The 11,026-nt window shown below is 62.0% G+C and overlaps 1 protein-coding gene across 1 annotated transcript; it reads left to right on the top strand.

The window, feature by feature from the left end:
* Positions 1-640: 640 nt before the first annotated feature.
* Positions 641-9,775, top strand: LOC121669741 (creatine kinase U-type, mitochondrial). The gene is made up of 9 exons (XM_042039140.1): positions 641-882; positions 6,023-6,221; positions 6,553-6,648; positions 6,740-6,961; positions 7,452-7,537; positions 8,461-8,584; positions 8,732-8,866; positions 9,198-9,323; positions 9,525-9,775. The coding sequence occupies exons 1-9, from the start codon at positions 734-736 to the stop codon at positions 9,639-9,641; spliced, it is 1,254 nt and encodes a 417-aa protein (XP_041895074.1). The 5' UTR covers positions 641-733; the 3' UTR covers positions 9,642-9,775.
* The last annotated feature ends 1,251 nt before the right edge of the window (positions 9,776-11,026 follow it).

The following is an 11,026-nucleotide window of genomic DNA, read 5'->3' as shown; positions in this document are numbered from 1 at the left end:
CGGCGCGGAGCAGGCGGGCCGGCCGGGACGCGAGCGGGCACAGCGTGGCGGCCCCTGGCGGCGGCGGCGGGACCTGCTGCAAGGCCGGGCGCGCCGCGCGCACGTGGGCGCGAGCCCCGCGCCGGGTCCGTGCTGCAACGGCGAGCGCGCGGCTGCACCGGGCGGGACACGCGGCCGTAGCGGCCGTACCGGGCTGGGCGCGCGGTTCTACCGGGCGGCCGCTTCCCGTGTGCCGGAGCAGCCCAGCGGTGCGCCAGCAGCTCCCGTCCCGCGGGGGTCTGCGGGTGTGGCGGGCACGGAGCACTGCAGGAGGGCTGGTGACCGCCGAGAACCGGCCCCCGACCCCGCGACCCATCACGGGTCGTATTCCGTCGAGGAGCCGCGGTCGCCGCTCCCGGCTTCAGGTGGACGAACTTTGACTCGGCCGCTCCCCCTCGCCCCGGGGCGCGGCGAGGGGCTCCGAGGCGTGGGTCCCGGTGCGGAGCCGGCCCGTCTCGGCACAGCCGCCCCTCCGGCGCTGTCCGGCGAGCGGTGCTGAAAGCGGCGGCGGCCTCGGTGGGGCGGGGCGTGGCGGGGCGGGGCAGCCAAGCAGGTGGCGGTGCCGCCAGGCCCCCCCCGTGCCCCGCCGGCTCCCCGCCCCCCGCGCACCCCGCCGCCGTTCCCGTTCCCATTCCCGTTCCCATTCCCCTCACGTCCGCTGCCCGCCCCGGTGCGCTTGCTCCGCCGCTCCGCCATGGCCAGCACCTTCGCCCGCGCTCTCTCCGCTCGCCGCTCCGCCGGCCTCCTGGCCATGGTGGGCGCCGGCTCTCTCGCCGCCGGCTTCCTACTCGCCCGGGACTCGGTCAGCGCGGGCGACCGTCAGCGTCGGCGATACCCGCCCAGGTAATGTGCGCGGGCGGCGGGGGCGCACGGGCGGGGGGCGGCGGGCGGGGAACGATCCATGCGGCACCGGCACCGGGGGAGGGCGCGGGGGCCGCCCCCGGCTCGAGCCTGGGCGGCGGGTCCCGGAGCGGCTTATGGGGGCGGCGCGATGGACGCTGCTCGTCCATGGCGGGAAGGACCGGGAGGCCCGTGAACCAAGCCCGTCGGCCCCGGGGCCCCGGGCGACGAGGGGGACGGGGCGGCCGCAGGGGCTCAGCCGTGTTGGCCTCGGGCTGCTGGTCACCGGCTGCGTGGGCCCCGCCGTCCCCGCGCACAAGGACACCGGCACAGCCGCGCCCCGGGCGCGGTCCCGCGGGGACCAGAGAGCGCGGGTCCCGGCATTCCGGGGTTCGTCGGGGTTGCGGCGGGCCCCCTTCACGGGACCCGCGCTGACAGGGACTGTGAGGGCTGCGGGGGCCGCCCCGGGCACATTCCCGTGTCCGGGGGTTGGCTCTGGGTGCTGCGGTCCAGGCAGGGCGCCCCAGAGCTGCCAGCTGCCCCGGGTGGTCCCAGAGTACCAGGTCAAGCCGCTGTAGCCGGGGGCATGCGAGAGCGGGAGGAGACAAATGCTTAGCAGTTGGACTGGGGTCCCAGGGGACTTCCCGGGATGACCAGGAAGGGCAGAGATGGGGGTTGTTTGGGAGACGGGCCAGCCTGGGAGGCAGCAGTGCTGGGACCCCCTGTGCCAGTGGGGACATACCCCAGGCTCGGCCCAACAGAAGCCAGGGAGACTTTGCCAATGTCCTGGTAGGAACAGGATGGAGCAAAGGGTCCATTTTGTCCTGCTGGCAGAACACCCAGGATCTCTGACTGTGGGAGCTGGTGTCAGAGCAGCCCCTGGCCCGACCTCATCTGGCTGTACCAGCCTTCCCACGCGCCTGCCTTTGGGACAGGGACTCCTCTATTGAAAAGAAAAGCTTTGCTGGCAGGTCCTGGCTCTTCCCTCTCTGGGCCAGTTTTTAAAGGGAGAACTGGAGGGACCCGTGGGTGCTGAGCAAGCAGCCCCATGGGTAGATTTTGGACAACAATGAGATGTGCAATCAGGACTTCTGGGAGGTAGGCACAGAGTTGAGCTGGGCCAAGTGGACGCATACATGGCCACAGTCTGGCTTAGGAGTGCTTTTGAGGTAATGCTGGCTCTGAAAGAGCCCTGGCCCTATTTGTACACCCGGTGCCTGATCCCTTAAGCCAGATAAGTGTCACAGCTGCAGCACAATGCTAAGGTTCAAGATCTAGACCAGAAGCTCACACGTCACTCCCCTCCAAACTGCTCTTTGCTGTCCCTGGGAGCCCAGCCGGGCTGGGAGGGCCAGGTGCCTCACATTCCCATAGTTCTGCTCACCATCGCTTGCCATGGCAAGTGGGGCTGGAGGAGACGGAGGCTGGTCCTGCCCAGTGTTTGTGCTGCCAGCCCTGAGGAGCATAGAGGGGCACAGCACCAGACAGGACTGGACGCAGTAACTGCCTGTGTCTCACGAGGCCTAGGCAGAGTAGGAATGGGGCCAGGGCCAGAAGGGGAGAGGGACATGGTGGCCACCAGCCAGTCCTTATGCTGGCAACAGCTGCTTGGCTTAGCACAGCCTAGAGGCGGGCCAGGAAAATGAGGACTGAGTTTTCCTGCCCATCTCAATGCCAGCAGAGACTCCGCACAGGGGAGGAGCAGGGTGGGAAGGAGGCAGCACGTTGCTGCTCCGAACACCGGCAGCTGCTGCCATCTCTGCACCAAATGCCGACAGTCAGAGCAGTGTGTTGTGGTGCTGCATTGCAGGCTGGGAGCCCTGTGCATGTGGAGGGCTGGCAAGGAGCTGGCATTGGCGCTCTGGCAAGCTGCGTTGGACTACAGAAAGCTGGGGACAGAAACTGAGTGATTTCATAGAATGACAAAGGCCGGATGGTATTGATTATTTACCTCCCAAGAGGTGGGATGTTTTCCAGCTTTCTGAACAACTGCAGAGATACAGACATCAGATCAGGAGGGGATGAAATCAAGGTGGGGCTGTGGTAAAATGAGCCTCCTGGGGGGTTCTGTTCAGATGGGAATGTTTTTGTGACAGTGCTGACACTTGAAAAGAACCTAAACAGAGCCCTAGGGGTGAGCTGCAATCCCTCAGTCTGCAGCCGACTTGCTTGAGGATTCTGCCCCTCTAGTCTTTAAGTTAAAAAATGAGAGACATTGACAGCAGCCCTGAGGGTTCTGAGCAACACTACGCAGCCTCCTGTCAGAAGTACTGTAGTATAAATGGCCATGCTGGGAGGACACAGGCATTCCCACCTCAAGGAGAAATGGGCCCCGTGTGCCTTCTGCCAGGTGGGTTCTACGACAGGCATGGCACTGCATTTGGGCCACCACATTGGGGCTCCCTGCCAAAGCATCTCCAGACAAAGCCCAAGTCCCCTCCTCCCTGCATAAGCAAGCCTCATGCTTGGCTGCCTGCAGCAACCTGCCAGCTCCCAGTTCCATGCTGCCACACAGGGTCTGCTGCTCACCCCACACACCCCCATGCCTCTCCAGAGGCATGTGCAGCTGGGACTGCCTGGGCACCACAAGCCAGTGGTGCCAGGAAGGGCACTGGAGGCTACCAGATTAGAGGTGAAGAGCTGTGGGGAGGTGCAGGTGGCTGTCACTTCCAGAGAAGCTGCCTAGTCAATAGACGGCGGGCTAATAATCCCTCCTGGCTGCTGAGCAGGTCTGCTCTGGGGTGAGGCACCTGCTTGCACAAGGGCAGAGAGGGCAGCTGCTGCAGGCAGCTGCACCCCGAGGTCATGGGCAGGACAGCAGGCTGAGGTGAGCACAGGACAGTGTAGGCGGCAGTGCTGAGTTGCACTCCTGGCAGACATCCATTCTGCCAGCCTCTGCAGCCAGGCAGGAGCCCACAATACCACAGAACTGTGGAATCATGGAATCATTGAGGCTGGAAAAGACCTTTAAGATATCAGTCAGTGCTGTGGCACAAAACAAAAATTTTGTTTGTGGGAACAAAATATATGGTGCTGAAAGGGTCATAATTTTAAAACCAGCCTTGGGGACCAAAACCAAGGGGTCAAAGTAGCCCAAGTGCAGCATCATCTTGACATTATGACAGAAGACCCCTGGACACCCTGAGCACATGGCAGGAGTGTGATGCCATTGCCAGAGCCCTCCAGTCCCAGCCTGGACACAGCCTCCCTCACTGGCTCTGTGGCACCTCGGTGAGCACAGCGCCAGGTGCTCAGGACCTTCACCCCGGCATTACCCTGGTGGTCCTGGCAACATCCAGCTGAGTTCAGGTGCTCTAGAAACGCTGAAGAGATTTGCCCTGATTCGCTGGCTGTGGTCTGGGGCTGTTCAGGGAAGGGTGCATTCCAGCCAGTGTGGTCAGGACTGCAGCAGGCACAGCACCTGCAGGCAGAGCCTGGAGTCTCAGGGTTTGGATGCTGAACACCTCAGGAAAGGTGTAGACAGCTGTGGCAGACAGCATGCTTCAACCCATAGCAGTCTCCTGCCTGCTGGGAATAAGCTGGCTTTCCTTAGGAACCTCTACTGCTCCAGGGCATCCTCTGTCATGTAGAAAGCACAGCAAGTGGTCCTGGCATGCCCAGCAGCATGACCCATGGTGGAGCAGTGGAGCAACCTATCCAAGTGTCCCATTCTGATCAGCAAATGCTTTTTACAAGTCACCCTGGGGAGAGAGTGGCCAGCAGATGACAGGGGCAGAAGCAGTGAGGGAGGCCAGGACAGGCTGCATCCCATGCATGCCACATCAGCCTCTTAGCTGGATCATCTCATCAGGGCACAGGTCTGTGTGTGGGTTGGGAGAAGCCCTCAGCCCTGGGACAAGTGCTTGTCTGGAGCAAATGCCTCCTTGTGCTGGTCCGGGCAGGAGCTGCTAGTGCTTCCCCACATGATGCAATGGCAGCCCTACCTCCCTTTGTTTCTGCACAGTACAGGAAGCCATGAGCAGTAGCCAAGCTGTGGGCGAAGGGCCACATTCCTTGGCCTGCAGACACAGGGGAGGAGGCAGTGGCAGCCACAGGGCTCTGCATTGCAGCACAGGATTGGTGCTGGCAGCCATACCAATGCCCAGCGTGAGCACTCAGCCCAAGAGCAGGAACTGAGCACAGGCAGGCGCCAGGACTTGCTGCTAGTGCTGATGTCCAACTGTTGCTCCCAACAGCCAGACCTGCGCTAGTCCAGGCACTTTTTCTCCCACATGGATCCCCCCCAAGCTATGTCACCCCCAAAGCAGGCCTTTCTCAGAAGGGGAGACAGGTGTCCCCAGGGATGCAGGACCCCCTCCAGCCACCAGCCAGGTCTCCTGGGCTGACAAGGGCCAGTCCTGTCCCACTAAGGTGAGTGGAGGCACCCTCGAGAGAGATTTGGCCAAGGCAAGCGCTGGCAGGGTCCTGCCCTGCCAATCTCCTGGTAAGCACAGAACAAGTACAAAGCCTGTCTAAAGTGGGAATGAGGTCAAGGGACAGCCTCCCACTAAGCTGATTAGAGGAAAGCATCCCCCTAATACAATAAACTGCACTGGGACTGTGTGGTTCCCACTGGCTGCAGATCAGGGTCAGCCAATCTCCTGCCCCACAGCATTCGGGGGGGCAGAGGCACGGGGGTCCAGGGGTCAAGCAAGCCCGACTACATGCCCTGCCTCCCCTACCCAGTGCATCAGCAGACAGGGAGCAGCCCCCTTCTGTTTGAGCTGGCATCAGGGCAGCCCCGGGGAGAATAAGGGGAGTGGGACCCCCCCTCTGCAGCCCAGCTGCCCTGGCAGCTCAGTGTGGCAATGGGCTCACATGGCCCCACTGCTCGCCTGGCAGGTTCTCCCACACTGGGGCCCTGCTGTGTGTTTGATAAGGAGCCACTCCCTAAGGACTGGTCCAGATTTGCTTGTGGACTCTTGTCTTGGTTCAGTGCCAGCCCTTGGCTTGGGCTGCTCCCTGCCCTTGCCCTGCAACACCTGTAACTGCCTCCCTGCTCCCAGCTGTTCTGGATAAGCAGAGAATTTGACCCCTCCCTGAGTTCCCCTGCCCATACCTGCACCAAGAGTCTCTGTGGAGCACAGGTACAAGTGCTAGGGTCCCCTGGCCCTAAAGGACTCATTGGTGTCCCCTCCCACAGCGCTGAGTACCCCGACCTGCGGAAGCACAACAACTGCATGGCCAGCAACCTGACGCCAGGCATCTACGCCAGGCTCTGTGACAAGGCAACCCCAAATGGCTGGACCTTGGACCAGTGCATTCAGACTGGCGTTGACAACCCTGGCCACCCCTTCATCAAGACTGTGGGCATCGTAGCTGGTGATGAAGAGACCTATGAGGTGAGTGGCAGCCAGAGCCTTGTCTGCAGCAGCCAGAGGAGTCCCAGTACCCATGGTACAACCAGCAGCCTGGGGCATTACTCCCCACCTCCTCTTGCCCTGAGCAGCTGGAGAGGCCCCTGGAAAGTCTCCATGTGCTCCTGCAGGACACAGGGCTCCTTTGGAGAAGCTCTTCCTGGAGTCCTGCAGCCTCCTGCTCCACTTGCCCTGTGGATTGCTGTTGCACTGCAGGACACACTGTCCCCAACACTGGCAGTGTGGCCCTGCCGGGCTTGTGGCACGGGCTTCATGAAGCACTGGGTCTGCTGTACATTCTCCCACTTGCTTTCAGGTGTTTGCCGACCTGTTTGACCCTGTGATTCAGGAGCGGCACAATGGATACAACCCCCGCACCATGAAGCACTCCACAGACCTGGATGCCACAAAGGTGCAGAAGCTGGGCAGTGGGGCCTTTGGGGTAGGGCCCTGCCAGCACCAGAGCCACCCCATAAACCCCCTGTGGATCCTGTCTGTTCCAGATAAAGTTTGGCCAGTTTGATGAGCGCTATGTGCTCTCGTCCCGGGTCCGGACTGGGCGCAGCATCCGTGGCCTGAGCCTGCCGCCAGCCTGCACCCGCGCCGAGCGACGAGAGGTGGAGAAAGTGACTGTGGAAGCATTGAGCGGGCTCACCGGGGACCTGGCGGGCCGGTACTACCGTCTCAGTGAGATGACTGAGAAGGAGCAACAGCAGCTCATTGATGTGAGTCAGTGCAGCTCCTGGCCAGCCCTCCCCCCCGGGTGCATGCAGAGCAGGACCCCTTCCTGGCACTGCCTCTCTGGGAGGTTGTATCGTCCTTTTGCTGTCTTGTGCAACCAGGACCCCTGGCCTAGCAAGGCAGCCCAACAGCACGGTGCTGCTCAGTCCTCATGAGCCAGGAGCTCTCTGAAGTCAGCCCCAGCAGCTCATGGCCACCCCTGACTCTTGCCCACATGTCCCTGCCCATGCCCAGAGGAAGGTGGGCTTGTGGCACTCAGCTCGTGCCCCACCAGCCCCTGGCACAGGGTGGGCTGTGCACCAGCAACCTTCTGCCTCCCAGGCCAGGAAGGCAAGGGCTCCTGCCTGGGAGAGCTGTGGTGAATCTCCTGCATGGCAGGTGGGACCAGTGAGACAGGGAGTACTGGAACCAGTGAGGGTGCCCTGGCTCCAGCCATGCAGCCCGGGTCAGCCCATGAACTCTATCTCCCTCCAGGACCACTTCCTCTTTGACAAGCCGGTGTCCCCGCTCCTGACAGCAGCAGGAATGGCTCGGGACTGGCCTGACGCCCGAGGGATCTGGTGAGGATCTGCCCTGGCACCAGGCAGCAGGGCAGAGATGGGGGATGATGCTACTGCTCCATCCATCTCACCCTTGCCACCCACATTTCCCATGTTTGCCACACCACAGACCCTGGCACGTGGCACCAGTGTCCCTGGGCTGTGCTCACCATGGGTTCTGTGGCCTCATCTGGGAGTTCCTTGTGCACCACTGTCAGCAATCTACTGTTCCCTACACAAACCACAGCATGGTACTGGGAAGGGGGACTGTGGAGCCAGTCCCAGCTGTCAATCCTGCCTGCTCTCCCCATCCTGCAGCACCTTGCACTCTAAGGCTGCCAAAAACCTGCAATTGCCTTCTGCTCCCTGGGCAATCCCCAGCACTCCTGGCTTCTGAACACTCTGTGTGACACCAAACCTACCCTGCCACGGTCACATCTTACTGCTCCTCCCCAGCATCTTTGCAAAGCCATGCAACATCCCACACTCCCCCAGAGCAACAGCCGGCACACGTGTCCGCCCGTGCCGCCCTCGCTGACACTGTGCCTTTATATGGAAAACACCTCCAGAGCACACACGGTCCCCAGCTCCAGCTGCACCTAATCCAGCCCTCCAGCACACACCCCATGCCTCACAGCCCCTTCCCGCTGCCTGCATGGTGCAGGAGCCATGCTGCTGTCCCCAGTCCAGGCTGGGTCACCACCACGCTGGCACCCGCCTGTGCCCAAGGCACTGGAGACAGCTCCCATTGCCAGCAGTGATGCATGTGGATGGGCACTGGCCCATCTCCAAGAGCATCTCCTGGCTGCCCACCCTGGTGCAGTCAGCACACTGGAACCAAGGGCAGCACTGGCACCATGGTGGCAGGGGCACAAGGGGCACAGTTGAGAGGGCACGGGGTCTCTGCGAGCTGCCAGCACAGCCAAACACTGCCCTGTCCCTAGGCACAACCACCAGAAGACCTTCTTGATCTGGATCAATGAGGAGGACCACACACGTGTCATCTCCATGGAGAAGGGGGGCAACATGAAGCGTGTTTTTGAGCGGTTCTGCCGGGGCCTAAAGGAGGTGAGTGTCCAACAGCTTCTGCTGTGCCAGCCCCATGAACAGGCAGAGAGGGGCAGGCAGGGCTCCTGTGGTGCTGGCCCTCTGCACACAGCCAGGGCTGGGTGCTCCATGGCCAGGGCCGAACGACTGCTTGTGCCTCTAATTCAGGTGGAGCGGCTAATCCAGGAGCGAGGCTGGGAGTTCATGTGGAATGAGCGGCTGGGTTACATCCTGACCTGCCCCTCTAACCTGGGCACAGGGCTGCGAGCAGGTGTCCACATCAAGCTGCCACTGCTCAGCAAGGTATTACCATGGCTAGTTTTGGGGGGAGCCAGGCAAGGACTGTGGGGAGCTCAGCCACGAAGGTGCAGGACAGCATGGGACCCAGCCCTGGACCACGCTCAGGTTCCCCCAGGAGGCATAAGGTCCAGCCCTGCCTGCATTCCTGGCTGGAGAGGCCTGGGTCCCAAGCATCAGCCTGGCTCTGCTTAGGGCAGGACTCTGGGTGGGGTTGGTGACCCACTGACAGGATCCTGTGAGCAGCAGGGTGCTGCCCCAGGGAGCGTCCAGCTGCAGAGCCCTGACTCCCTTGTTGCTGGTCCTGCCGAGCACTGACACTTTCTCTGGGCACCAGGACAGCCGCTTCCCTAAGATCCTAGAGAACCTCCGGCTACAGAAGCGTGGGACGGGTGGCGTGGACACTGCAGCCAAAGGTAGCATCTTTGACATCTCCAACCTGGACCGTCTGGGGAAGTCAGAGGTGGGTGCCAGACAGAGCTGGGGAGGGAGGTTCTGGAATGTGTCTGCATGACAGGCCCATGCAGACACATGGGCCTGGGGCCAGCATGTGGGTGCTGGGAGTGGCAGTGCCTACCCTGCATGCAGCAGGACTGGCCAAATGCCTTACTGGGGTGGCTCCCAGGACAGTCCCTCAATCACCACATCTGTGCTCCTGGTGCAGGTGGAATTGGTGCAGCTGGTGATAGATGGTGTGAACTACCTGATCGACTGTGAGCGGCGGCTGGAGAAGGGGCAGGATATCCGCATCCCCTCGCCGCTGCCACAGTTCCGGCACTGAGTGGGACTGTGGCAGCGCCAGCGCTGTGGGACCCAGGTCCCCCTGTAGCTTGTGCAATCTCTGTGCCCAGCATGTTGCTGCATCCTGTTACCCACAATGCGTCAGGTCAGACCCCATAAACATGCGCTGCTGTAGCCATGGCTCAGGCTTCTTCTTACCCCAGAACTCACCACCCCACTGACCTCCCAGCGCCCTGTCCCCCTGCAGAGGCACCACTCGGATTTCCCCCCAATCCCAAGGCTTCACAACCACCACACATGGGCTCTGCACCCCCTGCCCCATCCCAATCACCCTGGCCACCTCCCCGTGCAGCTGGTACCAGGAGCGGTGCAGCAGGGCCAGGAAGTGCTGCATGGCTTCAGGTCCCACACTGAGCAGTAGACCCTGGAAGGTCTCTGGCATCTGAAGGTGCTCCTGTGGGAAATGTGTCTGAGCTCCCAGGCAGTGGGAGAGCAGGAGCCAGTGGGCCCCATGCTGCTCAGGATCCTGGATGGGTTGTAGCCAGCCTATCCAGGATGGGCAGTGCCTGCACCAAGATCTCGAAGGCAGGAGCATCCTCACTGTCCTGGAGCAGGTCCCAGAGCACAGGCTGCAGGAGAGAGCAAGATTGCACTGCCTGTGCAATCCACACCTTCCCTCAGAGCTCCTGGCTCAGTGTCCCACAGTGAGTCTGTGGCAGCCTTGCTACAAGGATAAAGATGCAGGGACAAAGGGGAGTCTTCACCCTGAGCCAGAGGTCTGACCCCCAGCCTGGGGCTGGCTGCTCCCAACCACTGGTGGCTGAGCAGAGCATATGCACCGTCCAGCTCCCACCATGGCTGCCAGTGCACAAGAACTGTGGCCTGCACCCTGGCCCAAGCCTGCAGCCAGTAGGAGGGCTCCCTGGGTCTGTCACCCCAACTGCTGTCCTGCACCCAGGGAGACCCTTGCTTGCTGCCCCAGCACTGCCCCACTCAATGGGGGGAGCTCAGCAGCTCCCTCTTGGTCAAGGCCCTGTGCTCCCATCCTAGGTACCAGCCCACAGCTCACCAGATGCCTGTGGATGAGCAGCAAGTCCCACAAGGAGATGTTATCCAGGAGGCTGGAGAGGAGGATGGCCTTGCTCAGCTGCTCCCCGGCCACCTGTTGAGCCTCCTCTTGTTTAGACAAGACCAGGCTGCGGTCAAGCAGGCACAGGAGGTACCTTGGGTTGGGGGGGATCAGCCTAGAGCCCTCCCCCTGGCACCATGAGAACTGCGGGGACAGCCCCAGCAGGTAGGCAGCCAGGGCTGGCCAGAGCTCCAGTGTCCAGCCTGAGGGACAAAGGCAGGATGCTGCAGCAGGCAGCATCTCCCAGGCAGGGCACCCTGGGAATGTGCCCTGGTCACGGGCTGAGGGTATCCCAG

Source organism: Corvus kubaryi, unplaced genomic scaffold, assembly GCF_017639235.1.
Source record: "Corvus kubaryi isolate FWS band 111438036 unplaced genomic scaffold, C.kubaryi_AGA036_p1.0 37394, whole genome shotgun sequence".
Lineage (NCBI taxonomy): Eukaryota > Metazoa > Chordata > Aves > Passeriformes > Corvidae > Corvus > Corvus kubaryi.
The sequence above is the reverse complement of the archived record's forward strand: the minus strand, read 5'-3'. Positions and strand labels throughout refer to the sequence as shown.